General features: G+C 44.7%; 1 protein-coding gene across 4 annotated transcripts; it reads left to right on the plus strand.

The window, feature by feature from the left end:
- Nucleotides 1-238: 238 nt before the first annotated feature.
- Nucleotides 239-27,836, plus strand: TMLHE (trimethyllysine hydroxylase, epsilon). 4 transcript variants are annotated; one of them, XM_053373664.1, is made up of 8 exons: nucleotides 239-513; nucleotides 11,465-11,646; nucleotides 12,248-12,424; nucleotides 15,399-15,678; nucleotides 17,501-17,620; nucleotides 21,007-21,243; nucleotides 22,575-22,713; nucleotides 25,453-27,836. In XM_053373664.1, the coding sequence occupies exons 2-8, from the start codon at nucleotides 11,466-11,468 to the stop codon at nucleotides 25,582-25,584; spliced, it is 1,266 nt and encodes a 421-aa protein (XP_053229639.1). In that variant the 5' UTR covers nucleotides 239-513; nucleotide 11,465; the 3' UTR covers nucleotides 25,585-27,836. The 4 variants fall into 4 exon arrangements, with proteins under 4 accessions (XP_053229639.1, XP_053229640.1, XP_053229642.1 ...); XM_053373665.1 differs by lacking the exon at nucleotides 239-513 and adding an exon at nucleotides 7,082-7,424; XM_053373667.1 differs by lacking the exon at nucleotides 239-513 and adding an exon at nucleotides 8,111-8,186.
- The last annotated feature ends 118 nt before the right edge of the window (nucleotides 27,837-27,954 follow it).

The following is a 27,954-nucleotide window of genomic DNA, read 5'->3' on the forward strand; positions in this document are numbered from 1 at the left end:
AACAACAACAAAAAAGTGCCTCCGATTACGCCGGCTTCGCCAGATCCTTACATTTTAACGTTAACTCCTATGCCTTTCCCGCAGCTCCTGCCCTGCACATGGATGAGCCTAACAGCTGCTGTCAAGAACCGGAAACCGATACGCAGAGACTGCAGCCCCTTGAGCCGAGCGACCAACTAACTCCAAAGAGCCCTACAATCATCGATCTACATAGGGGGCGGGATTACAGCCAGGCGTTCCTTCTCCCGTGGGATGGCCGCCATGTGCGGGGCACGGACAGAAATGCCACACGGTGGAACGCCCCCCACCCTCGTTCTGTCTCTCAGCCTCGGTGGCACGAATGGTTAAAATAGCAACCGGACGTGACTTAACAGTTTTATTATGACTTTCCTCTTTGCTTCTACCAAAAGAGTTACTTTCCTGAGACCACTCTGCTCCGCGCACTCTATGGTCGCTGGGTTCCTCCTCCTGCAGGGGCGGGTCGGTCTTCTAGAGGTGCGGATACCTTTGAAGGTAAGGGATGCTGAGCTGAAAGCGGGGGGGGGGGTGCGCGCAGCAGTAGCAGTGAAGGGGAAAGGGAAGCTGGGGTGGGGAGGAGGGTGCAGAACTTCGGAAGCATTCGTGGGGGTGCCTTTTATTGCGCTTAATTGAGACCGCTCGCCGGTAGGACATGTGAGCCCCCAGGAGAAAGTGCCTCTGAACACGCCCAGAGTGCATTTCCCACGCCGAAAAAAAGTCACAACTCATAAGGGATTGGGGGGAGAGAGAGAAAAGGGCAGCTGGTGTAGAGAACGCTGTGCGTGTTTGTTCAGTTTTCTCAGAAGTAAGTCCTATTGTCAGTCATTGATGGTTACTTCCGAGTAAGTGGCAGGATTGCAGCCCATAGGCAGACATGGTCGCTCTACGCCCCCCCCCCCCGCCACTTCTTGTTTAGATATGAAATAGTGGTATCTGTTGATGGGTTTTACAGGGGGTGGGGGTTTAATTAATGTAAATTCAAAAGTACAAAGAAGAAGACATAATCATAGAAGCAGTGCAGAGATAGTATTTTCCAAATAAATAGATAGCAGATAATGAGGGGAAATAACGGCAGAAAAACACATCATTGAAAGCCAAATTTCATGACTTGGTGGCATGTTTGTATAGCTGAATCTGGCACAAAAAAATTAAATCCTACCAAACCTGTTGCTTGATTCTCGAAATGAATGCTGAGATGTCGATCCTGGGGCATATCTAGATGGAAGGGTTTGCCTGGAGAAGCTCTCCCTTGCAAATTTAATGGATGTACTCATGTTTTTATTAGCATCAAATACGTTCCCCACAATGAATCTGCTTGGGGTGAATCATGCTCCCTCTGTTCCTCTGCTGCTGTCTCCAATGCAAGTCAGAACTGAGAAAGGAGGGTTTTTTTGTCATTTGTTCAGGTTGTGGGCTATATGTTTACGGTATATTGTCAGGGGCCACACAAAGAGATTTGCTGAGGTGCCTTTGCACTCATGTATGCTAACGACTTGTGTAGTCCATATTTGTTTAACGGAGTAGCCATGCTCCCCTCCTGGCTATTTTCAATGGAAATAAATATGTATAACTCTTTCTGCTATGTGCCTTGGCTCTAACAAAATGTCATTTCTACCAGCATTTTACTAGGACATTTTGTGCAAGTGGAATACAGTGGTACCTCAGGTTACAGATGCTTCAGTTTACAGACTCCGCTAACCCAGAAATAGTACCTCGGGTTAAGAGCTTTGCTTCAGGATGAGAACAGAAATCGCGTGGCGGCGGCGGGAGGCCCCATTGGCTAAAGTGGTGCCTCAGGTTAAGAACAGTTTCAGGTTAAGAACGGACCTCCAGAACAAATTAAGTTCTTAACCCGAGGTACCACTGTACTCATTTTGACTACTGCAAAAACCTGTTTGCTTCAGCCTAGCATTCCACAAGCAGTTCTTATGTCTTCCTCTCTAATACATTTGACACTATTCTTTCCCTTCCACTCTTTTCCATCTGCATATAAGGAACTGCTGGGTGCTGAGAACCACAACCTGCTAGCTTTCTACTGCGTTAAGGCAAATGGCACAACTGATGAGGAGAAGAACATGACAGATGTTGGGTTATGGCTCTTTAAGATTTGAACAAAGGTCTTTCGTGGGCTTCCTTCCTAGCACATTTTAATCTGGTAACTCAGGAATTGGACTAGAATCATTTGCGTGCAGCATGCATCTCCCATCACTGAAGTAGCCTTTGCCACATCTGAATGATGTATTCCTTGTTTTCCCTGATTTCCAAGCCATTATCCCACTCTTCATACCAGGGATAGGGTATTGGCAAAACCTATTGGTGTTTCTCAACTTTCTGACTAGTTGCAGGACCTTAGCCAGACCTAGCAGAGTACACGCAGAATCCACGGAAGCAATTAGCAACTTGCCTGCAGATAGGATAGATGAAGCAGGAACCAGGAACTTATAGTTAGGTGTTTATTATATACAGTGGACTATTTACAGGAACAGAACACGGATCTTTAGCTAGCTCTCTCATACACGACTCACAACTCCTACACTGACTGACACACTGAACTACTGAACTCCAAAACTCTCAACTACCAGTTAGTGGGCCATTAATTATCACTCCCTTGAGAGAGCTTGACCAATCAGGGAGCGGTCTCAATGCCTCTGTTATCTCCAGGCAGACTTACTCCTTCAGATTGCCTTCTGGCTGGCTGCCAAACCTTAATTGACTCTATGTGAGTTGCTGCACGTACACAGTTTCCCAACATAGGGAACTTCCAGATCAGGGGTGCACAACCTGAGACCCTCCAGATGTTGGACTATACCTCTCATCATCCCTGATCACTGGCTAGGCTGGCTGGGGCTGATGGGAGTTGTAGCCCAGAAACATCTGGAATGCCACAGGTTGTGCACCCCTGATCCAGATGAGTAACTGTTGAAATAAAAATATCTGGCTTCTAGCAAGAAGGCAACTTAATGTCCTATGAACAGGAAAGGACATTAAGTTGCCTTCTTGCTAGAAGTACCCAATGTGGTGCCCTCCAGGTGTTGTTGGACTACAACTCCCATCATCCCTGATTAATGGTAATGCTTGGTAGGACTGATGGGAATTGGAGTTCAACAACTTCTGAAGGGTACCATGTTGGCTACCCTAATTGGCTTTACGGTTTTTTTTTACAATTAAGCGGTATATACAGTGTTTAAAAATAAATTACAGGCAGCAACCATTTCAGGCCTGCCCAATTGATGCACACTGTGCACGCAAGCATCATGCTGGCTTACACTTGCTCTGCCAATGCCTGTGGGGGTCAGGAAAGGAACCCCCGTGCAAAATGGTGGTTGCCTGTAAGCAATTGGAAAGTGTGTTTGAAGTTGCCTTTTGGCTTTCAGGCCTCCCCCAGAGAAGGGATGTCAGGCAGGAACAAAGACTTGCCTGGCTTTTTTTATGTTTGTCTGGCACATAAATTTTTTGAACTGCTGAAGCACCTGGAAGTCAATCTGAGCTCTGCTGAATGTTACATGGCTTTTAGTGTCACTGTGAGTCAGTGCAGACTTACTGGCCTGATCCTAATGTAGCTTCTCTGTGCTCTGCAGGTGCCTTGCCATCTGCTAAGTTATCAGTGTACCCTTCTATCATCTTAGCTGTGGCTTGCTTTAATTGCAGAGCAGAACAGAGTGTACACAGCCCTCCCCAACCCTGGAGCCATCCAAATGTCCTAGAATCCAACTCCCATCGGTCCCAGCAAACATGGTCCATTCCATGGTCAGGAATGGTGAGAGGTGTAGTGCAAAACATCTGGAAGGTCCCAGGTTGTGAAAGCTTGCGGCCGAACCACCTCATCATAGTTTACCTGCCCCTCCATTGCTATAAGAGGACTCCCCATCCTGATTACACTTTGACGATCCTTGATCATACATCCACAAGTTAGGCAGAAGGTCCCAGGTTCAAACCCTGGCATTTCCAGGTGAGTTTGGGAGCTCTTTCTGTCTGAAACCCTCTTCCAGTCAGTGTAGAGAATATTGAGCTAGATGGACAAATGGTCTGAGTATAAGACAGTTTCCTATATTCCTAAATCCTCTAGGCATTGCTAGATAACTTCTGTGTTCCATGAAGTATTTAACACACTGCTGGTACTAAATAAACTTCTTGTAATACATGATGACATGTTTATCTTCTTGGCAGGGTTTTCTTTTGCCATCAGTCCATAGCTGGGTTTTTAAATTTTGTATACGTGTAATCAGAAGTGAAGAATCTCTAGTCTTGCTGATGTTATTGGACTTCCAACTCTCATCAACCTGAACCATCATGGCAAGTCAGTGATTTGAGGCAGGAACCCCCCGCCGAAAATTGTGTTTCATAAGTTTATTAGTAACAATGGATAATATTAGGCAAACTTGGCAGCTCCAGAGCTGTAATTAATGTTTTTCAGGTGATTATCCCTAGCAAATTTGCGAGTCAGCACATCACACACAGTTCTTTGGGTTGCTAAAGCTTATTAGTGTGTCAACTGCTTTCAGTACTTTAGTAGTTTTTAAACAATGTAAAGGAAACCCTTGCTATTGTCATTTCATTTTCACAAACGTTCCAGTAAAACATTCTGCAAAATGTAACATTTAAACCGCATTAAGTAAGCTTTCAATTTACCCTTCAGATATTTGAGGTCAAATGCTTTTGGTGCATCCCGACAAAAGACTGGCACAGAGTACTTTTTGAAATCTTTGCTTACTAAATACAATTAAAATAAACATGGTAAATTTGACTGCTTGTTGATGGCATCGGAGAATTTTCTGATACGAACCAAAAAAATATGTAAATCACTCAAATCAGTCCATGCAAATTAGCCTGATTTACATAGGTGGTTCCCCCGGCAGTTTTCCAATTGATTTTTTTTTGGGGGGGGGGCAAAGCCACATCACTAGTTGTGTGCTGTCAGCCATCCAAACATCTGAACCCTTCATGATGGAACAGCAATTCAGCAGTAACTGGATGGTGTCACCTATGCTTGCAAACGTAATAAGAGTTTGGCTCTTCAGTTCTCTAGTAAAAGCACCCATAGATTTTACTTGTTTATTCATTTTGATACCTATGCCTAACTTAACAACTTAAAAAACAGTTTGAAGACTCTAATAAACACAGAAAGGCAGCCAGTAAATGCTGAAAAATGAGAGAGAGAGAGAGAGAGAGAGAGAGAGAGCGCCACCAAAATAATTTAACCATAGCAGTGAAAACCACTTTGGAAAATGAGCAACCACTTATGGCTCAAAAGCTGCACTAAAAAGGAAAGTTGTGGTCTCCAGGATCTGTGAAATGTTGAGGGTCAGTTTAAAGATTACGTACCAGCCACACAAGAAGTCAATTCTGTTGCTGTGCCTGCTTTTGCTTCTGAACCTACCCAGCACTAGACGCCCTCAAGGGAGGGCCAGTCTTGCTCTATGGATAAAGGTTCCCCTTCCACCTACCTTAACATCTGATACAGGATGAACCAAAAGTAAGTGTACAGGTACTGCTTTGGAATCCACTTTCTTTGTTCTCATCATTCACAATATCAGTAAAGAAAAAAAAAATCATTCATTTTTCTTAAAAGTATACCTACTTTTGGGCTACCCTGTAGTATCTCAGAGGAAGGTATGAAGTGTGAGCTGAGTGGAACCCTGACCTAGAAAGCGTCTTTGGAGTTGGAGATGGGTGCCTGCACCCACACTGGAAGAATGGCAGATGAAGGTGATGGACTATATGGGTTTAGCAGAAATGACGAGCAGAATCCGAAACCAGGGAAGAGAAGCAGCGGAAGAAGAATGGAAAAAGTTCAAGGACTATCTAAAGAAATATTACAAAATTAATGAAAGTTAGAATGATGTTGGACTGGAAAGTAAATGGTTACTATTAGTAATGGTTAAGACAAGGAGAATAAGGAAGATTAACTTAAACTTAAAGTAAAATAAGGGAAGATTTGCTGAACAATTGATTAGAATCTGGAATACAGAAAAGGGAGGCATGAGGAAGTCGGGGAAGAAAGGTATATGAAATTAAGGTATGAAATGGTACTTGTTTTGTGTTTTGTTTTTGTTTTTGTTTGGTTATGTATTTGCTGTTTTTATGTTATGTTTGTGTGATTATAAAAACTGTTTAATAAAAAATATTAAAAAAAAAAAAGGAGATGGGTGCCTGCATCTATGTTAGTACCGTATATACTGCAGTGTTGTTGTAGTTTTGCAGCAGCCCAGTTGTTATACAATATGATCGCATCTTATGCACATTTAACTTGTGCAATTTTAACCATGTGCAGTTGAAATTTCACATTTTAAGTGCAAGAAAATCTGAGAGCTTCAAATCTCTTTTTGTGCAGGATTTGTTTTGTTTTTTTCGTTTTGCCTTGCTGGAGAAGCAAGGTCCTCTCTATGCGCCGGGTCTAGGATGCTCTTGCGAGTGTGTGCAGGAACTTGGATTTCAGTGACAGACCTGGGGGTCTCAAATTTCAGCAGATCCTATGTGGGATGCCAAAATTTGACAAATACCCCCCCTTCCATTCTGCATCATAGTTGCAGCATGGTCTGCAGCCAGTGCAACTGAACTGGCCATACTACCCTAAATTTGCCTCTGCAGATAACCTTGCGAGGACATCTTGGTAGAGAAGTGGGGAAACCAGTGGGAAAGAGCTTTTAAGCTTTCTGTCTTGGTTGGGGATATAAATCTTTTGGTACACAAGCTCCAGAAGCCTCAAGTTGCTTGTGCGAGGTTAGTTGATTCCAAGTGTTTAAGTATATGCATTTTTATTTATACATGGAACTCTTGGAACCTATCGTGCTGTATCTCCATTTTTCGTAGTCACAGCATCCTCTGTGCAAACAGAGCAAAAAGCCTCTCTGGAGACCTGAAGTCACCATGGCCTTCCTTTTATTTTATTTCATTTTTTTCCCTTGGAAAGCACTTAGCTCTTTGCTTTGCTTGCTTTGCTTTTTCAATTTTTTTTTTAAAAAAGCACCAATAAGCTGCCTTGACCTCTGACCAACTTCAGGGAGGGGATATACTGGTAGCTGAAGGACTGTTTCCCCCTCCTTAGATCATCACAGGGAAGCTGTTCTGTTGCTCAGCAGCTTCCCACGGGCTGTAGCTGCACTGCCTTTCTGCCTTTTCCTCAAATTCTGCTCTTGCCCCAATAATACATGCCCTAGGCATGGCTGGTCCTTTCTGCTGTTTTTGGATTTTCTGACAATTCTTGATCATTCTCCTTTATTCCATCTCACCTTTCACCTCTTGGGTCAGACCCAGCACAGTCTGGCCCCCTTGAAGCAAGAGTCTCTTGTCCCCACAAAGGAGATGACCACTTCCTTCCCTTAAACGCTCCAGATCATCACTGAGTTTGTACTTGGTTGGAATGAGCTGCGGATTTCATCCTGCTTATGTTCAGCTGAAGCTCGGAGGTAAACTTTGCTTGACGACAAAGTAATTGCTCAGCCTTTACCTAAAAAACAAGGAAGTGTTAAGGGATGTTGAGGATAACAGAAAATTTACCTCTGAACTGTTTGTTAACTACTGGTCATTGTAAGAGCCATGTTGTTCCCCTTGATTTCTAATTCTAAATTTAATTTGGCAATTTTATCTGCTCAGTTGTGTATATGTTTGTACATTGTATGTAAATTGCCATGATTGGTGGCTGATGCAAATTTCCATCGTTGATCTGTGTGTATCTGCCAGCCTTTGGCTCCTTAAACATGCTGAATTATTGTAAAGGTTAAAGGTGCATGCAAAATCTCTGGATGTGAGCCACGAGCACCTGGGATCAGTGCCAGCTGGTAATCACTGGACCTGGTGGGGTAGCCAAGGGGTCGCCAGATGTGTGGTCATTTAGTTCTGCTTTTCTCCCCATTTTCCTCCCTTGAAAAGATACTGTGGGCACTTAAGCAGTGCAGGAGCAAAAATAATGGTTGGGCTCTGCCCAATCTTCCCCTGGTAACCAGCCTCTCATGCATGGAATTGAATATACAGAATCGCCTGGACTGATTAGATCAAGGGCTGTGAGCCCTTTAGCTGTGAAATATATTCAGTCTGTCTCTGGCAACCTTTGATACTGGAACGGGAAAGGTGACAGAGACTGTGTGTGGGGAAGGAGATAACAGCTTTTAACTCCAGGCTCTTGGCAACGCAGGAGAGTCTTGTTGGCAGGTTTGTTGGAGCAAGCATAGGTTTGTAACAACTTTCTGTTCAGTTTCTGCACACACTTTCATGCCCGTTAGGCTCTTGGAATTACAGTCATTCAAATATCTCATTGATGCTTAGAGAAACTTCATGTTGAAATGAGCAATTCCACTCTTCAGGTTTGTTTTTCTCTCTCTTGAGCTGCTTTCTAGGAATCAAAAGTGGGGATCTAAGAGCTAATTCTGCAGTTTATGGTACTGAGTGCTCTGTTGATTGTTCCTCTCTTGATTTAACACAAGGATCATATTTTTCTCCGTGTTTTATGTTTGCATTTTATCAATGTGTGAATTAGTTTCTTCTCCCTTTGGAAAGAGTTTTGGGAGCAAATGCATTAGGAGAACATAGCAGAAGTGGTTTTTCTTGCTGTCTTTAATTAAAGGAACTTTTTTATCAGACAAGCTTAAGTTGGCATTGGAAAAAAATGCAAGCTTTTGCATTTCACAGCACTCTTGGTTAAACAAAACAAGAAAAGGCGCAGAACCTCGGCAATAGAAAGCAGGTGGTTGAAAAATACGTCTTTGCTGCCAACAGGCAATTCACCTGAAACTCGAAAGTTTGCAACTTCTTGTAGCAGCAAAAATCAGTCTGATAAAAGTATATCATGTCCCCTGCTTTATGCTTTGAGAGCAGCATCATAGCCACAGTCTAGCAGGTAATCACTCATCGATAATGTGAGAGTCTCAAAGGGTCAGCTTTGAGCAAAGGTAAGAATCATTCTTGCTAACTTATCTGTTGATGATAAATGTGAACTCTGATGTGTATGTTATGCTCTTCATGTGAATTGCTTCACGGTATCTTCTTTGTCAACTCTCTTTAAAAAGCTGTAATAGGAAACTGACTTGTATACAGTTGAACCTTTGGTCTATCTAGCTTGGTTTTGTCTGCACTAACTGGCAGCTGTTCTCCAGGGTTTCAGGCAGGAAACCTATCTGGGGATATCAGGGCTTGAACGTGAAATGCAAATGATGCCTCTACCACTGAGTTGCCTGTTACACTACAAACATAGGGAGCTTCCTTATACTATACAGTGGTACCTCGGGTTAAGTACTTAATTCGTTCCGGAGGCCTGTACTTAACCTGAAACTGTTCTTAACCTGAAGCACCACTTTAGCTAATGGGGCCTCCTGCTGCCGCCGCGCCGCCAGAGCACGATTTCTGTTCTTATCCTGAAGCAAAGTTCTTAACCTGAAGCACTATTTCTGGGTTAGCGGAGTGTGTAACCTGAAGCGTATGTAACCTGAAGCGTATGTAACCCGAGGTACCACTGTACTGAGTTCATCTACTATACATTGGTTCATCTAGCTTCCTGGCAGTGTGGATCTCAGGGTTTCAGGCAGGGAATTATTCTCAGCCATACCTAGAGATGCTGGGAATTGAACCCAGTTGGTTGTTTTGGTCTGTTTAACCTGGTTCTATTGTTCTAGTGGTGCTGTACCAACAATGCATGTTGTAAACTGCCCCGTGATCCTCAGATGAAGGGCGGTATAGAAATTTAATAAACAACAACAAAATTATAATACGGATAAGATTAAAATGCTGGGAATTGCAGCTGGCCAGTAAATGTACCTAGGATTGAAGTTCTTAGTAGATGAAAGGAGGGTTGGCCCACCCATGAGGCAAGATGAGGTGACCGCCTCAGGCAGCAAAATCCACAGGGGCAGCAGATCCAACCTGCAATGAATGCATTGCTCACTGTTGCTGCAGCTGCATTCCCCCCTTGTTCCCAGTGTAGATCTTTGTGGTTCATCTCAAGTGCCAAAATGTCTTGAACCAGCCTTGGATGAAATGAATGTTTAGACCCTGCCAAACCTTACATCTCATGCTAGCACGGTCACAAAATAATTGCTGTGAGAATGGTTGAATTAGTGCTCTGGGTCCTGCTTTTGGAGTTTTTCTACAGTTATGAGCAACTTTCTGCAGCCCTCCTTCCCTCCTCCTCTTGTATTTTCTTTCCATCACTGCCATACCAGTTCTGTTTTTTGCCTTGAGCTGAGATATAAAGTCAGTTGCATCTTTGTGAAATACCGCCATAAAGATTAGAATACCTACTTGACCTCTCTGTTGTGTGACCTAAACCAGTAGTCAAGTAAGGATGCTGCTGGCATTGAGAAATCCCTGCTTGGTTGTCACTAGGATTTGGGAAGAGTGGGAGTGTTCTTGTGGGTAGGGGACGCCACATAGAAGAACTTGGGAAGCTGCTTTACCCCAAGCCAGACTGTTGATCCATCTAACTCAGTGTTGTCTGCACTGACTGGCAGTAGCTGTCAAGGGTTTCAGGCAGGAATCTTTCCCCGCCTTACTTGGAGATGATGGAGATTGACACCTTCTGTATGAAAAGCATGTGTTTAACCACTGGGCTATAATCTGTTCCTCTCTTCCTGAGACCCTGTACAGCTCTGCCAGTCAGAATAGGCAATACTGAACTATATGAACAAGTACTCTGGCTTGATAATCTGACAACCCTGTATGTTCCTAAATCCACTTCAGCAGGTGCTTACTTGCAGCCAATCTCTACTCAATCATGTCTCCCAGCAGATCAAGTTAGCAGGATGTGTGCTGCTGTGCCACACCATGGTTCCTAGCATATAATTGCCAGGTGCAGAGGACTGATTGATTACAGCAGGCCGTTTACGTGACTGTTGCCAGCAAAAGACCCAAGAGCTACTGGCCTAATTCTCTTTCCTGCTGTCATCACACAACCTAGCAGTTGACACACTCAAGTCCCATTACCACCCAGAACAGCAGTCTCCCAATTGCAGTCTGATTTAGCAAGTGTCTGAGATGTGGATGTGATTGTTAACCCACAACATGGCCTTGGCCTTATCTCTTCATTGCAAATAACTCTTGATTGTTCTAAAGGTTCTCCTCCAGGTGAATGCGGATAAACCTCACACAGGGTTGGTTGGGAGGGAGGTAAGGTACCTTATTATATACCTTATTTTCAGCTGCATGGAATTCTGTTGCACAACAGCCCTGCTTACCTGTTCGTATGCAAAGGACAAAACCCAGCAGTGACCCCCCCCAGATCAGCATCTTGGCTGAGGATGCTGCAGGTTTCCGCCCCCCCCCAAGAGACCAGCTGCATATCAGGTGGTGCAGCTGTAATCCAGGATTTCACCAAAGTGTCTTTCTCTTCTTATATCGTCGCACACACAGCTCCTTGCATGCAGAGCGTCAAGCATGGATTGCAGTGTGGTTTCAAAACTCTCTCTAACAATGGAACATGTGAGTGAGGATCTCTCCCTATTTGGTCTCCCTTTCCCAGGATGTGGGGTCGCCAGCTGATTCACCTGCTCTCTAGCTCCCAGCGGCTACTGAAGAAAAGTCCCAGGTGCCGGGTGCCATGGCTGCTCAACTTCAGGAAAACCCTTCCAAGTCTGACCCGTTGGCATCACACAGCCCCAGAGTCGCTGAAGTCTGCCTGGCAATTAAACGATGATCACTTGGGTAAGGAGCCTGGGGGTGAGGGGCTTTGAAGGGCTGGGAAGGATAAATGTCAGAGCATGTGAGTGGCTTCCTGGGCAAAAGCGCTTCCATTCAAGATGCCAGCCAGCCGTGCTGCTTTCTTAGGACATTCAGTTTCCCCCTCCATGCAGTTAGTCAATCAGCATTCCATTGCCTGTAGAGCAAACTCAGCCTTCATTGAGCTGTGTGAGTCCTCTTTTTCTTTAGGGTCTCCCTCCCCGCAGAGTTTTTTGTACTTTTGTAAACCTCGGAATTCCCCCAAGCTTGCTTGAAGCTGACTTCTTGTGAGTCAGTTGGTGCCGTCTTGGCTGTTTTGCCATGCGCACTTGCAGAATGTGTTCGTTATTAGAAGGTCGCATCCATATTGTACATTTGAAGCACATTCATGCCACTTTAATAGTCATGGCTGTGGGAGCTCCAGGCCCTAGGATTCTTTGGGGTTGCTTTAAATGTGTGGGATGCATGTGACCTAAATTAGCTGCTATTAAAAGTTTCTGGCAAAGAATGGGATTTCATTTGGAAGAAAATCCTCCTTATTGTTTCTTGCATTTAGCCAAGTGGTGTGTGCGTGTGTCTTTCCTAGAGCTGAAATATGGGGATGTCCTCATGCGCTTTGACTACGTCTGGCTACGTGATCACTGCCGCTCGGCTTCCTGCTACAATACCAAGACCAACCAGCGCAGCTTGGACACAGCCAGTGTGGATCTGTGCATCAGGCCAAAGAGCGTCCGTGTGGATGAAACAACACTCTTTCTTACCTGTGAGTCTATGGAGTATTGTTTTCTGGGGTTTAGACGAGGGGGGAGCAGGAGAGGATGCAGAAAAGGATTTCTCAAGAGCACAACTTGAGTAAAGAAGAAACCAAGAGGCTTTTTCCGTTTATTTGTGGTAAAAGAAGAGGAAACTTGAAATTCTTTGAACATCTGAAGAAAAGGAACCTGTAAAAGATGGGTTCACACCCGTCTTCATGACTTCGCTAGCGATCCTGATACCAAGAATTTGCTTCTTAAGGATTCCTACAAAGTAATTTTTTTTAATTAAAAAAAAATCCAACACAGAAGGAGTCCATGGGGATTCTTAAGGATTTAAAAGTAAGTCATAATAAAATAAGTTCAAATATGGTTCTGTTACGGCCACAAGACTAATAACAAGTAAATAAGACATAGCATAAAACATAAATGGTTGTTTTCCTTGTTGCTCTTGTTGCCCTTTTGCTGAGGCAGGTCTACAAAATCGGCAAAGAAGCAAAAACAGAAAGGATATTCCTGGCAGGAATCAGGAATTAACGAAGTTTTGTCAAATCATATGCAACTATGATTTTGGATTACAGTAATTAATATTTTTGAGAGACTTAATCACATTTTCCATTTTTCTCAGTTATTATTCTTCAAAACTCAGTAATATTGTCCTGTAAATACCTTTTGTACTTTAACCATGGGAAGTAGCTAAACTAAATAAGCAACATCATTTCAGCAAACAGCTGATTCCATACTCAAAACCGTTAAAATTCTCTAAGACATTTAAACAAATACTTAAGAGCATCCAGGCAGGCAGTGTTAACTATGTGCACACTTTAAAATTATTATACCTTCTTCTTCTTTGAATCCATTTAGATGTTATCTTAAATATTGATCAATTATTGAGCTTAATTTTTGGTATCGCCTTCTCATAGGAATCCATTTAGATGTTGTCTTATATAGTCATCAAGTTTCCATTCTTGTTATACACCTATCCAATTGCAACTTCACACATTCTCACATCCTCATACTGTTTCACGTGTTCTTGGATTAAAAAGCAAGCTTAATTGTCAAAAGTAGGTTTAATCAAAATTTGCTATTAAATAATACAAATAGATATAAATAGATCCTAAAAATAGACCCTTTCCTGTGGACTTGAATTTTATACCCCTATATTTATTCAGTTGCTTTTATTGCTTTTTACTGTGCTGTATACTATATGTACTGGACACTTCTGAACTCCTCTTAATTTGGACTTCAGGCTTACTTCACTGAGCTGTCTTTCTGAACTGACTGAGCAATATTCTTATTCTGTCTCCTAACAATTCTTAGTACAAAATAACAGCCAAAACCATTTAAAGACTCCTTCTAGTCAATGAGTAACCATCATTCATGGGAGACTGCTGGGGTCAAAGGTTGCTGAGAACTCAGCAATTTTTCCCAAGACATAGGCTTTCGAGCTTCAGCAAATGTCACATACCACATCGCTGCAGACAAATGTCCAATAAGGATTTTTATTTAATAGCAAAATAAATGAACAAAAACAAGTAAACCAATCACACCCTTTCACAGCAAAACTTCTAGACTTACAAACTCAGAAGCAGTGTAAGAAAACAAATCTCCATTGATGAAGCACCACACACAGTCCAAATCACAGCAGCACAGAATTTGAGCCCCACCTTTATACTTCCTTGTCTCTCCTCCTGTGACTATTAATTTTCATTCCTAAAATGGCAAAGGGTCTTAAAATATCCAACATTATTTCCTGCTTTTGATGATTCTGCCCGTGCATGAAACCTATAGCTCCTTGGGCATTCTGTTGTGCCAGGTATGATTTGCGCCTGTTTTTAGAAAGATTAATCACCTCCTTGTTTTTAACGACATAATGTGCTGTTAGCTGCTTGGTTACAGGAAATTTATATTTGGAAACTTCAACAGAACATCAGTACATCCTCTAGTCTACATCTATTTAATATTTAGCTAGTACCTAATAACTAAAAAGTAATTTCTTACTTAGGTAAAGCATAATACAGAGGTTTAATTTTTAGAGAACAGCCCTAGAAGAGACCCTGTGATCATTATATGTGTTTTCCTGCTGATAAGAGTCCTGCTGTGTTAAGCAAAAAGCCCAACCCGTCCAGCATTCTGTTCTCACAGGGCCCAACCAAATGCCTACGGGAAGCATGCAAGCTTCTCCCTTGATTAAGTGTTGTTTTGAGAAGAAGCCCTTCTGTAAACTGAGGGCATGAGAAACAACTGCTCTCTGGCTGGCTCTGGTTTTAGAAGAAAGTGAAGTTGTTACTGCTTATTTACTTGGACTTGAATATTTTCATTATAAATATACAGAACAACAAGTTCAGCAAGTTTGGTCATTTCAGCCATATGCTAAACCTTATCAAACCAAACCACTCTTTCAGTATTTCATTCAGTTTTGTTTTGTTTTTTAAAACTCATGTTCTACCTTATTCTGCAAAGAAGCTCAAGGCAGCTAAAAGTAGTAAAGGCAAAACAAACATAAGCCCCAGAAAATCCCAACGTGCACTCAAAATAACCTCAGTATGCAACCAAATTCCAGTTGCATAGATCTAGGCGTAGAACCAACCCAGCAAAATATTGCAGAGTTAATGCAGGACTTGGCACAGCTTCACATAGAAGAAGGTGAGCCTTTAGGTTTGATCAGGACTGGGGAGCCTGTGGCTTTTTCTGTTGTTTAGAGTCCAGCTTCCATCATCCCTGATCATTGGTTGTGCTGTCAGAGGCTGATGGAAGTTGGAGTCCAACAACATCTGGAATCCCAACAACAGCTTTCCCTAGCCCTGGGTTGCATTGATGCTACATAGAAGATCAAAGGGTTGCACAAAAGGCTGCTGGAAGAAACAGACTGTGGACTCTGTGTGTTTCTCTCTCTTTTTCTCTGATCATAAAAGGCTTATCAGTTACACAGATCTGCCTTTTGCATTTCGAAAAATGTTTGCACTAATCCTGTCTGTCTTCCAGGGCCAGATGGCCACGTGACGAGGTACGGGTTGGAATGGCTGCTGAAGAACAGCTACGAAGGGCAGAAGCAGCAGGTCATGCAGCCACGCATTCTCTGGAATGCTCAGATCTACCGGGAAGCCCAAGTGCCCTCAGTGGACTGCCAGAGCTTCCTGGAGACCAACGAGGGCCTGAAAGAGTTCCTGCAGAACTTCTTGCTCTACGGGATCGCATTTGTGGAAAACGTCCCCCCAACCAAAGAAGACACCGAGATCTTAGCAGAGAGGATCAGTTTGATCAGGTAACTGTGTGGGTGTTTTGGTAAGTGGAAATATGTCAGGGGCGTGCCTGCGTTGGGTCACAACACTGCTGTGCTTCTCCTCTGACTGAGCTGAGAAAGGAGTGTAGCATTCCAGAGTCTGCAGCCTTTGCATTCAGCATCTCCTTCTGATGCTCATAGGGCTGGAAAGAGACTCGGAAGCATTGACCTCTGACCCTGCAGATGTTGTTGGACTCCAGCTCTCAGACTCAGCCAGTGGCTATGGATTATTTTAGTCCGGAGACATATGAAGTGCTGCATCTTCTCCACCCCTGTGTTAAAAGAATTTAGACAGGACAAGAGTTGCAAAGCACTTTATATATGCAACGAAGGGTACTTTTTAAAAAGCACATTTTATTTATTATCTTGCACCTTCTAAATGCAAAATCTGTGTTCTACCACTGAGATATGGTTTAATCCAGCCTTCAGCTGCCTGGTGCCCTCTAGGTGTTTTAGACTGCAATGCCCATCAGCTCCTGTGCTAGATGAGGCTGATGGGAGTTGCAGTCCAAAAAATCTGGAGTGCTCCAGGTTTGTTTAGTCCTTGTCTACCTGCATCAGTTGCATCTGGGCCCTGGTGGTTGTGGCATTTCTTCTCATGCCCTAGATAATGTGCTCCATGCTGATGTCTATTGAGGATTATTGTGTTGCTGCACAGAACTGGGGTTTATTTTTCTTCCGGCTCGCAATAAAGAAGGGGGGGGGGAAGAGTGCCATCTTTTCCTTTAGCATTTGTTCAAGAGCTGCCAGAGCTGAGCATAGAACAAGGAGCAAGTTCTTTTGGCAGGCTGGGAACATTTTAGTGTTCACGCCAATCACTGCTTCCTGTTTTCCCTGGAAAGGTTAGGAGAAACAGCCTCAGCCCCTGGAGACCCAAAGACCAAAGCAGTGCTTGGGACGTCAGAGGAAAGTACAAGGAATGTTTCTCTTCTCCGCCCCTTCCAATTTAAACTGCAGTTGTCAGGCTGACCCTGGATTGCCCTGGGGGATTAGGAAAGAAGGGATTTATACCAGCTGCCTGCCTGCTGGCTCCCTTTCTCTCCAGCCTGGAAGTGGCCTGAGCAGCCTCTTTGGCCTGGGAGCTTCTAGTTTGTCTTGCCGCTGTGTCTGATAATTGTTCCTTTCAACCCCTCCCATGCGTGGCTTGTTCTTAAGGCTGGATTCCCTTTTCATCTTCTCAAATCCACCCAGATTCGTTCTTGCTTTAGTAAATATTGTTACTCCTGAAAGATTGGCATGTGCAGACAAGATTCGGACTTGCTATCCTTAACCCCAGAAGGGAATTCAGGACTGGGTTCAGAGAGAAATAGCTGAAGTAGGAATAGCTGATTGCAGGTGTTTAGATAAGCAGAGGGAGAGCCTCTTGGCAGTTCCATCACACTCAGAAGTTCAGTGGCCCAGGAAAGGGCATTCTCTTTGACAGCCTTTTAAGTTGTAGAAATTCCTCCTCACAGAGATGTGTCTGGAACCTTCATCATATTGTTTCTGCCTTATGCTGAAGACACTCCTCTTTCCCCTGGACTTTGATACCCAAGATGTGTATTTTCAGGAACTCACCTGTTCTTGTAATTTATTTATTTATTATATTTATATATTGTCCCTTCGTCGAAAGATCTAACTCCATGCATGCTTCCAAGTCTGTGGAAATTACGTCTGAGCAAGCATAGATAGAATTGGTCTGCACAGGTGTTGCTTCACCTGCCCATTCGCATGAATTGTCATCAAGCCCACCTGCTGTGGCTTTAGTGGTTGGTGCCAACACAGAGGCCTTTATGCGTGTGCTTCTCTCTCTCTCCTTTTCCAGGGAGACTATCTACGGCAGGATGTGGCACTTCACCTCTGACTTCTCCCGGGGAGACACAGCGTACACCAAGCTGGCTTTGGACCGTCACACAGATACCACTTATTTCCAGGAACCCTGTGGGTATGTTCCAATGGCCTAAGAGGCAGGGAGTGACACGAGTCACAAATGCACTGCTCCTTTTTGTCATGATCAGGTTTAACCACATTATTATGTTTAATACTTCTATCCCTGTTACGTCTTTAGAACAGCCTACATTGGGCTTCCGTCCAAGCGTTGTCTAGGTGATTAAGTAAGTAATGCAGATGTATTTAAAGTTATCCTGAGGCCTGAATTGTTTAACAAATTTACATGGCCCATCTAGTCCAGCATCCTTTTTCTCACAGCGGCCAACCAGATGCCTGTGGTATGCCAGGGAGCAGAGCATGAGCACAAGGGCAGCTCTCCCCACCTGTGGTTTCTAACAGCTGGTATTGCTGCCTCTGACTGTGGAGCTAGAAGCCATTGATAGCCTTCTCCTCTATGAATTTCCCTAATCTTCTTTTAAGGCCCTCCATCACTGCCTCCTGGGAGAGAGAGTTCTATAGTTTGACTCTGAGCTGCGTGAAACACTTTTTTTAACCTGTGCTAAATCTTCCAATAACTACCCCATTCCCACCCCACCTTACAGGGTTCAGGGAACCCACCCTGCCAGAGTAGTCAGGTTCACTTTACCTCAACAAATGCTGTAGAGTTTGTGGGGCATTCACATTTTGAGTCTGCTATGACTTCAGTCATTGTCAGTAGGGCAGGATCCCCTGAGCTCATTAACAGTGGCTGCACCTGCAATTAGGAGCTAGCCTATTAAGAATCATAGGAAGCTGTTTTTACATCAGAGCCATAGCTTAGTGGTAGAGAATCTGCTTTGCGCGAGGAAGGTCCCTGGTTCAACTCCTGACGTCTCTAGGTAAGGCTGGGGGGAGAACCCTGTTTGAAACCCTAGAAGAGCTGCTGCCAGTCAGTGTTGACACTACTGAGTTATATGAACCAATGATCTGCCTTGGTATAAGGCAGCTTCCTATCAGATCAGACTACTTTCCCATCTAGGTCAGTAGTGTCAACTCTGTGGCAGTGGTTCTCTAAAGGTCCTTCACATCACTTGCTTCCTGATTATTTTTGAAATAATAAAGAATGGAGGGACGTGGGTGGTGCTGTGGGTTAAACCACAGAGCCTAGGACTTGCTGATCAGAAGGTTGGTGGTTCAAATCCCTGAGACGGGGTGAGCTCCTGTTGCTTGGTCCCAGCTCCTGCCCACCTAGCAGTTCGAAAGCACGTCAAAGTGCAAGTAGATAAATAGGTACCACTCTGGCAGAAAGGTAAATGGCGTTTCCATGCGCTGCTCTGGTTCGCCAGAAGCGGCTTAGTCATGCTGGCCACATGACCCGGAAGCTGTATGCCGGCTCCCTCGGCCAATAAAGCGAGATGAGCGCCGCAACCCCAGAGTCGGCCACAACTGGACCTTTACCTTTACCTTTACAGTGAAGAATGCAACAGCACAGGGCATTAAGGGACTCCCCAGCTGTGATCATCTCTTCCAGCTTCTCAGAGTGCTTCAGAAAACCAACAGGAAACTAAGCAGTCCTGCCTTTATTACCAGTGACAGCAGTTTGATGTTTTTATTACCCAGTTACGTGAATTTCAAAACCTAGCTATCACCCTAATATAGTCACATTGCAGAGAGCTCTAGTACAGAGGAATTTAAGTCCCTTTAACCTGTGGCAATTCCAAACAGCCTGCGCCTGCTTGAATAGTGCTCTGAACAGGTCCTGAAAACATTGACCTTGGACAAGATTTTGGGAGAATGTATCCAGCACAGAGACTGCAAAGTTTAAAATCTCTCTAAGGGGAAAAGAAAAGAAGTTGAAAAAGCCTGAGGTTGCACCATTATATTTACCGCTATATGTAATATGTTATGATCAAAAGACAAGAAGCAGGTTTCTAGACCTCAAGATAGTAAAGGGAAACAAAAATGATTTGTAGATTCTCAGAAGCCAGCTGAACTTCAGAGACCTTGCAATATTAGTTTTGCCCCTTCTAATAACTAACAGAAGCAATAGAGAGGCAGAGGGTTTAAACACATTTCTCTACATAAATAGACAAGTGGACAGGAACTGTAGGTTGCTGGCATAGTCAGAAGGCTTAGGTCCAGGTCCATTGCAGGCCTATATTGTTTAGGCCAATTCCAAACTAGATGCAGCAGTGGAAGTTTTTTAGCCTTATTCCCTAACTAAATCCAGGTGACTGAACCAGGTGCATATGGGAGGCATTCAGTGGTTTGCATCCAGAAATGCAGATTCAGGAACCTTTTGGCAGAAACCTGAAGTCTGATGCTCCAGGAGCCCAAAGCAAGGAGGAACCAGGTGCTGTTCTACTTGTATCAGGGAATGGATGCTGTGCTTTCTACTCATTTCCTCCCAGGGACTAGACTTCTTTTAATGAGCCAGGAGCCAAAGCGGTAAAGACAAGAGTAATGTCAAAAACAGCAGTGGGGAAGCCCTTGCCCACAGACCTCGTTATGCCTGTTAGGCCTCCCCATTTGGCCCACCAAGCCTTACCTACCTGCTCTACACCTGATGCCACATATGACATGGCTGAGCCAAAAGAGAGGTTGTAGGCACTGCCAGTCAGCTGATCAATGGTGCCTGAAAAGCCCTGTGCATCGGGCTTTGAAGCACCAACATGCAGCTCGTTTTCCATTCTTAACAGAGCACAGGGCTTTGCTTTTCACCTGCACTCTTTGGTTTCAAACCACACAGACAAGAATATGAAGCCTGACATTGTGGCTTGGGGTGATTGGCAGGTAGCCGGCTCTGCTCATCTGTCATATTGGGGACAAGGAGAGAGATAGGAATTCTGACTGTTGGCCAGCTCTATTGTCCCACACCTGGTTTAGAACAAGGCCACTACAAAGGAGCACAAGAGAGAGTTTGTTGATCTGACCTGTCAGGGCCATTCTTAGAGCCACAGCAGAATCACTTTCCAGGCTACATTCAGTTTCCCTGTTAATTTCCACATTATATTTGAACTTTCGCATGACATAAAGGCCATTTCTAGAAATCAAGTGAAACATAGTGGAAGTTTGGTGCTCATTTCCATGTTAATTACTTCCAGAACAAAAACAGCATGCAACTGCATTAACCCAGAAGATCGTGGGAGTAATTGGCAAAATATGGGGTGATGATGCCAGCCTACATTTCTTTCCTGTGGTTTCCATGGGGAAATGGAAGTATACATGCAGAAAGAGTAATTTTCTACAATAATGTCCATAGTTGGGTCACACCACACCCAGTGACATTTAGCACAACATTTAGCTGGTACAGTATATTGGTCAAAAAGCCAAAGTTCCATAATGCAACAGGTAATGCATTGTGAAAGGAACAATACAGGAGCATTAACAGGATACCCCCACACACACATCTGAATGTACTTATTGCCACCAAGTGACCGGCTCCTTCCTTGCCCTCCACAGCATCCAGGTGTTTCACTGCCTCCGGCACGAAGGGACAGGTGGTCGTACATTGCTTGTGGATGGCTTCTACGCAGCAGAGCAGGTGCTCCAGCAAGCCCCGGATGCCTTTGAGCTCCTCACCAAGGTGCCACTGAAGCACGAATATATCGAGAATGTGGGGGGCTGCCACAACCACATGATTGGGGTTGGGCCTGTCTTGAATGTCTACCCCTGGAACAACGAGATCTACTTGATCAGGTGAGATGGCCAGTGTCTGCCCTGGTCTTTGCAGCACCACAGAGCACTCCAAGTGAACAAAGCTAGAGGTGGACTGAGGCCATTTGAGCCCCTGTCGCCAGCCCTAGGCTCCACCTCCTTTGTGATAGCTACAGTCCTTAAAGGGGCTACACTTGGGCCTGTGACAGGCAGTTCTTCTCAGGCCCAGGGAAAGCACCTGTGAGGGTCCTGGATCTGGCGTTGAGGAATCTGGTCCAGGGGGCTCTTGCCCACCAGACTCCAGTTTAGCAGCCCCCCTGGTCTCCAGCATCAGGCTTTGTGTCAAGAACCCATTCTGGCTCCTTAGGGGGTGACTCTGCAACCTCTTACTTGGTATGCTGGGGGCTGCTGGATTCTAGGGTTGTGACAACATCAGTTGGAGCAGTTTGTGTTCATGCAAACATGGTCAAATTGCATGTTCCACCACCAGAAGAGATACCCAAGTGATTTAACCACCAGTACCTCTTCCTGGGAAACACTGGGAATTGTAGTTCTGTGAAGGGAATAGTTGTTCTCCTAACAACTCAGCACACTTACCAAACTACAGTTCCCAGGATTCTTTGGAGGAAGAAGTGACTGTTTTAAAGTGACACAATGCTGCTTTAAATGTATAGTGCAGATGAGGCCTTAAGCAGTCAGAGTTCAGCCAGAGCTGAACAGGGATGTGATCCTAGATATATCTACAGTCCTTGTTAGTTCCTCTAGCCATCCCAGCAAATAGTCCTGTACCAGAGCCCAGGCGATGCTTCATTGTGGATCTTGTGCTAATAAAATAGTTACCACTTTATTACAGAATCTGGCTGGTCAAGAAGGAAAATCAAGTTGTGCTGCAAAATTACCTTCCGCCCCCGCCCCCTAGCAAGTTCCTACTGAATGACCCCCCAAAAATTAATGTTTGCTTTTTTAAAAAAATCACAGGGGTGAAGCTACTAAAAGATGCACCATTTGGGCAAATTTACTGGCTGTGCACACCTTACGCCATTCCTGTCCTTCCCCGTAATTTCTGCAGAAAACCCAAGTCCAATTTATGTGTGCACAGGTATAGGGAACTTTTGGCTTCACAGATGTTCCTATACTACAATTCCCATCATTCGTGACCATTAGCCTTACTGGCTGGTGGAAACTGAAGCCTTAACAACAGGCTCCCTTCCTCTGATATACACAAAGCGTTTGCTCCCACTGATAAATAGATATCACTTCTAGCAGTCATGCCTCTGCCCATGCAGATCCTTAGAGACTTACTGGTTCCCATGTGGGGATTGCAATCCTTAAGTAGTGCACTGTGGATGTTCCCTTCTGCTGCTTTATTTTAGGTACAACAACTACGACCGAGCCGTCATTAACACGGTGCCTTACGACACTGTGCACCGCTGGTACAGCGCACACCGCACTCTCACCGCCGAGCTAAGGAGACCAGAGAATGAGCTCTGGGTGAAGCTGAAGCCGGGCAAGGTAAAGTCATGGCAAGCAGATTGGCATGTGGCTTTGGTGTGGAGGCGTTTGGTACTAGCAGCTCAGAGTTAAGTGCTCTTCCACTGCAAAACAACAGAATTTGCCCCCAGAAGACGTAGAGATTGCCTGCAATTTGGATGGCACTAAAAGAGGGTTAAAGGGACGCGGGTGGTGCTGTGGTCTAAACCACAGCGCTTAGGACTTGCCGATCAGAAGGTTGGCGGTTCGAATCCCCGTGACAGGGTGAGCTTCCGTTGCTCAGTCCCAGTTCCTGCCAACCTAGCACTTTGAAAGCACGTCAAAGTGCAAGTAGATAAATAGGTACCGCTCGGTGGGAAGGTAAACAGTGTTTCCGTGTGCTTCTCTGGTTCGCCAGAAGTGGCTTAGTCATGCTGGCCACATGACTCGGAAGCTGTCTGCAGACAAACACCGGCACCCTCGGCCTATAGAGCGAGATGAGTGAGCAACCCCAGAGTTGGTCACGACTGGACCTAATGGTCAGGGGTCCCTTTACATCTACTAAAAGAGGGTTGGATGTGTTCACAGAGGAGAGTTCTGTGTTCATGTCTCTTAGTGACAACAATGGCTGTGTTCTACCCCGACTGCCAGAGCCTCTGCCACTTGCTAGGAATCGCAGGTGGGGAGAGGGCTGCTCTGGTCTTCCCTGCAAGCTTCTCATAGGCATCTGGTTCAACACAGTGATAGCAAGATGCTGGACTTGTAGAGCCTTTTTGGCTTGATCCAGCAAGGCTGTTCTTCGCTTTGTGTCCAACCTCTTCCATGCAGGAGGGCAGAAATATATGTGTGCTGCATCTGAACCATCCTTGTTATCTCTTTCAAGTATCTCAAGGGAAACATGAAGGGAACATACTGAGGCTCCCAGCACTAATTTAACACCAAACTAACATCTGCTCAAGAGTGAAGTGGGCAGCAGACACTCAATTCTCTGTATAAAGTAGCTTTTTATGTTCATATTGTGGGGAACTTCAAACCCACGGGCCAGTTTAGCCCATGAGGCTGTACACCCATCTGTCCAAGGTCTGACATCATATGTGGCATAAGGTGTAGAGCAAGGAAAGATGTGGCTCAGATTGGGGTTGCTCTCAGCCCCCATCAGTTGAGGGGTGCTGAGAGGGAGACCTTCTGAAGTCATCCCCTGAGGATGGCTATGGTGATAATTTATTATTTATATGCTGCCCATCTTGACTGGGTTGCCCCAGCCACTCTGGGTGTCTTCCAACAAAGTAAAAGCATTTAGCACAGTAAAACATCAAATATTTAAAAACTTCCCTATACAGGGCTGCCTTCAGATGTTTTCTAAAAGTCAGATAGTTGTTTGTTTCCTTGACATCTGACAAGAGGGTGTTCTACAGAGCGAGCACAAATGCCAAGAAGGCCCTCTGTGATGTCACAAATGACTCGAGATGATTGACAGGTGTGTGGACCCACCCACCTTTCAAAGTTGGGGTGGAGGGAGAAAGGAGCCAGCTGACTTCCCCCCATCATTGCTGTAATAAGTAGCCTCATCATGACTACACACAGTTTAATTATTATTATTATTATTATTATTTATTATTATTATTATTTTATACCCCTCCCATCTGGCTGGGTTTCCCCAGCCACTCTGGGCGGCTTCCAACAAAATATTAAAATACAGTGATCTGTTAAACATTAAAAGCTTCCTTAAACAGGGCTGCCTTCAGATGTCTTCTAAAAGTCTGGTAGTTGTTTTTCTCTTTGACATCTGGTGGGAGGGTGTTCCACAGGGCGGGTGCCACTACCGAGAAGGCCCTCTGCCTGGTTCCCTGTAACTTGGCTTCTCGCAGCGAGGGAACCACCAGAAGGCCCTCAGAGCTGGACCTCAGTGTCCAGGCAGAATGATGGGGGTGGAGATGCTGCTTCAGGTATACAGGACCAAGGCCGTTTAGGGCTTTAAAAGTCAGCACCAACACTTTGAATTGTGCTCGGAAACGTACTGGGAGCAGACACATAAACGTACACAGACAGACACATGCTCCTTCAATACGTGGCCTCTCCAGTTCAAGTGGTGGGAAAGACCCCTCTACCTGTGACCCAGTGATGTAGGAGAGCTGGGGGGGGATCACATCTGGTAACCAATGTGCCCCTTTGGTTTCAGCTAGTGCATAGGTAGACAGGTCTAAAAAGCCTGGGATGCAAATTTTCAAAGTCCTCTAGCAGCTATGGTGGCTCATTGACCAGAAGTAATGTTTTTAGCATTAACTCTGGAAGTGTATGCTAGATTCTGACCAAACTCAGCTTCCTAGAGCACAATATACATCAGGAGGCTTAGTTTGGTCAGAATCGGGTATACAAATCTAGTAAATACATTACTTGTATGTAATGACCACCATAGCCACTAGAGGGCAATAAAAACTCGTGTTCCAGGCTTTTTAGACTCTCATACCCATGTACTGTCTGAAACCAAAGGGGCACATGGGTTGCCAGATGCAAAATATATTGGCATTATTTTTAGCTTTCCTACCCCCCACTAAAAGAGTTGTAATGCAAAGCTGTGCAGACAACCCTGGGTTGGGTGGACAGATCTTCTGACCCTTGTATAAAGCAGCTTCCTCACTTGTCTTCTATTTCCAAAAGAATGGGGGAGACGAGCTACATGTCTGTTCCTGCTAAGATTACCTAACCAGACGCCAATGATGTAACAGGTATAGGAAGAGCCTTGCGGCGTGGACAAAAATTTCCCATTTGTTCTTTCTGCAGGCCCTGTTTGTGGACAACTGGCGAGTTCTGCACGGCCGGGAGTCTTTCACAGGTTACCGCCAGCTCTGCGGCTGCTACCTGACGAGAGATGATGTGCTGAATACAGCCCGCTTCCTGGGGCTGCAAGCCTAGCTTGACCTGGGCTTCCGGAATTTAGGGAATTGCGGATCCAGGAATGAGAGAGCTTTTCGCAATATACCTCACAGACTTGACCTTCTGCTCGCAAGAGGAGGAGAGTTCCCCATGGGATTACTTGATTGTCAGCCAGCCCATGCAGTTTATTTGCCTTTCCCCCCACCCCACACATACACTATCCCAGTTTTTTGGTCTTTTGTTGTCCAACTCCCTTTGGCCTTCACGGCACAATGGACACATTTGGTGCAGGAAGGAATCAAAGTCCGCTGCAGCACTCGAGGTGCCAGATCTTGTTGTGCCTTTTTGCTGTTGTAACTGAACTATAATGCTAACCTTGGTCAGTGGGCATTCTTTACACTGGCACTCCATAGTTTTGCTGACCACAGGACAAGTGAGTGTCCTTAGAAGTGTGGGGAGAGAATTCTCTCCACCTCCACCAGTCTTCAAACACCTTCAAAAATACACAAGTGCCAGGTGTTGGAAGCTTTTAGGGTTGTCCCCATTGCCTGCTGATGGCTCAAACCTGCCATATTGATAGGAAAGCAGCTACAGGAAATTTTGTGGCGAGGGAGGAGAGCTGCATGGCTAGAGCCAGGTAACTATGCTGGGGGTCCTTCCTTACCAGATCTGCAAACGACAGTTTGTGCGCAGTGATATCTTCCCCTTCCCCATATCCTGCGTTGTTTTTCTTTTGCCATGATAGCTCCTCCTAGTCCATGATAGCTGCCCTTTCTTCATTTTGGTTCTTGAATATATATTTTTTGCCTTGTGCTTTTTCTTTTCTTTTCTTTTCTTTTTGCTTTGGCCTTCCAAGGATTTACTCCTACTTCGTTGATAGCCTCTCACCTTGTGAGCAATAGGAAAGTAATTGAATTAGGAGCAGTGGCACTGTCAGGGCAGGACTCTGGGGCAGAGGTCATGGTCCCCACAGCAAAATGAGCATGGAGGCCGACAGACGTGGCAGCAGGACTGACTTTCCACATTTTTGAAGTTACTGGAACAAGATGAATGACCATCTAAAGTGAGGAAGGATTCCCAGCTGTGGTTTCTTTGGTTAAAAATAATAATGAGGTGCTGGTACTCATATCTAGTACCAAGGATGCCAGCACAAAACAAGGCAATGTTCCTCCATACAGGTGGGAAAAAGCACTGACTTCCCATAAGACCAGTGGTGGGCCTACATTTCTGGGGCCCTGACGCTTGCTCTGTTATGGGGGCCCCTTTGAAACCAGGAACGAGGTATGGGTAACCACGGTTGACTTCCTCAATAGGGTTGTTTCATGACACATCACTGCAATTAAAAATTCATAATTCAACTACTGCATCTCATATTTTGATTGAAATTGCTATCCCGCGACACTCCACCTTTGCAGCATTTGTGCTACTGACTCTCAAACTTTGGGATTGTTGAAAAATTAATTGATTTGACTTGTGCAGCTGCACTAAAGTCCCTTCTGGAGCCCCTCTGGGATTAAGGGTCCTGAAGCTTAAACTTTACTAGTTGCATAGTAGATTGGCCCTGCATAAGACCATTAAGTCCAGCATCTAAAATTAACCATCAGCACTGCTGTTTCGAGGGAAGGCCTGAAGCAGTTGAGCCCTGTTCTAGAAAATATCTCAAGAAAAAAGAAAGAAAGAAAGCCAACTTCCTTAAATTCTGCACTCCTTGAGTTGGGAATCTCTCTGCTGGCTGAGCAACTTACCAGTTTTGTTTTTCTACTATGGGCCTTTCTCAGTAGCTGCCTTTTGTACCAGTAGAAATAGGAATAGCACATGGAGGACACTTCTGCTAGAATTCAAGTGAATGTCTTAAGTGAAGAAACTGTGCCCAACCACCTCACTGCCTGTACAAAATAGCTTTTTTGGGCCACGAACAAAGGAATCTGTGTATGTGCAGATGAGGTATGAATGTAAGCCATTCACCAGGAGTACCTTATGGGTCCTACCAGCAGAGTGGGACTTCTTCCTCTCATGTTGCAGTTCTTGGCCAGGACAAAGTTGGGATATCAAGGGCTGCTCTTTCTGGTGACACAGGAAGTCATTACCTGCCATTGCACGAGCCCCTCAAGTAGCAGCTAAAGAACCACTTTTTCTGTCCCTGAATTGAATGTAAACTTCCTGCCACCCAGCCCACATTGGATTTGCATCCATGCTTCAGTTGTTAATCATGGCTAACAATGCAACACTTATTTACAGATGCAGACTCCTTGCCTATGTCTTCAGTTCACACAGTTCAGTCTTTTTTAAAATATATATATATAATTTGTGCATGTTTCTGTTTCTGTGAAATTAGCTTCACAATGTATTTGAGAGTAAATGCCTGAAAATATTTTATATGTTTTTAATCTCAGGCAGAGGGAGGCGTTG

This window comes from Podarcis raffonei, chromosome Z (genome assembly GCF_027172205.1).
Source record: "Podarcis raffonei isolate rPodRaf1 chromosome Z, rPodRaf1.pri, whole genome shotgun sequence".
Taxonomy (NCBI): domain Eukaryota; kingdom Metazoa; phylum Chordata; class Lepidosauria; order Squamata; family Lacertidae; genus Podarcis; species Podarcis raffonei.

What these genes read in the sequence shown, in the direction of transcription:
- TMLHE (XM_053373664.1), top strand. Translation starts at nt 11,466, where the DNA reads ATGTGGGGTCGCCAGCTGATTCACCTGCTCTCTAGCTCCCAGCGGCTA. An exon ending in TATTTCCAGGAACCCTGTGG is followed by an intron (nt 17,621 to 21,006) that starts GTATGTTCCAAT and finishes TGCCCTCCACAG; the next exon opens with CATCCAGGTGTTTCACTGCC. An exon ending in TGAAGCTGAAGCCGGGCAAG is followed by an intron (nt 22,714 to 25,452) that starts GTAAAGTCATGG and finishes TTCTTTCTGCAG; the next exon opens with GCCCTGTTTGTGGACAACTG.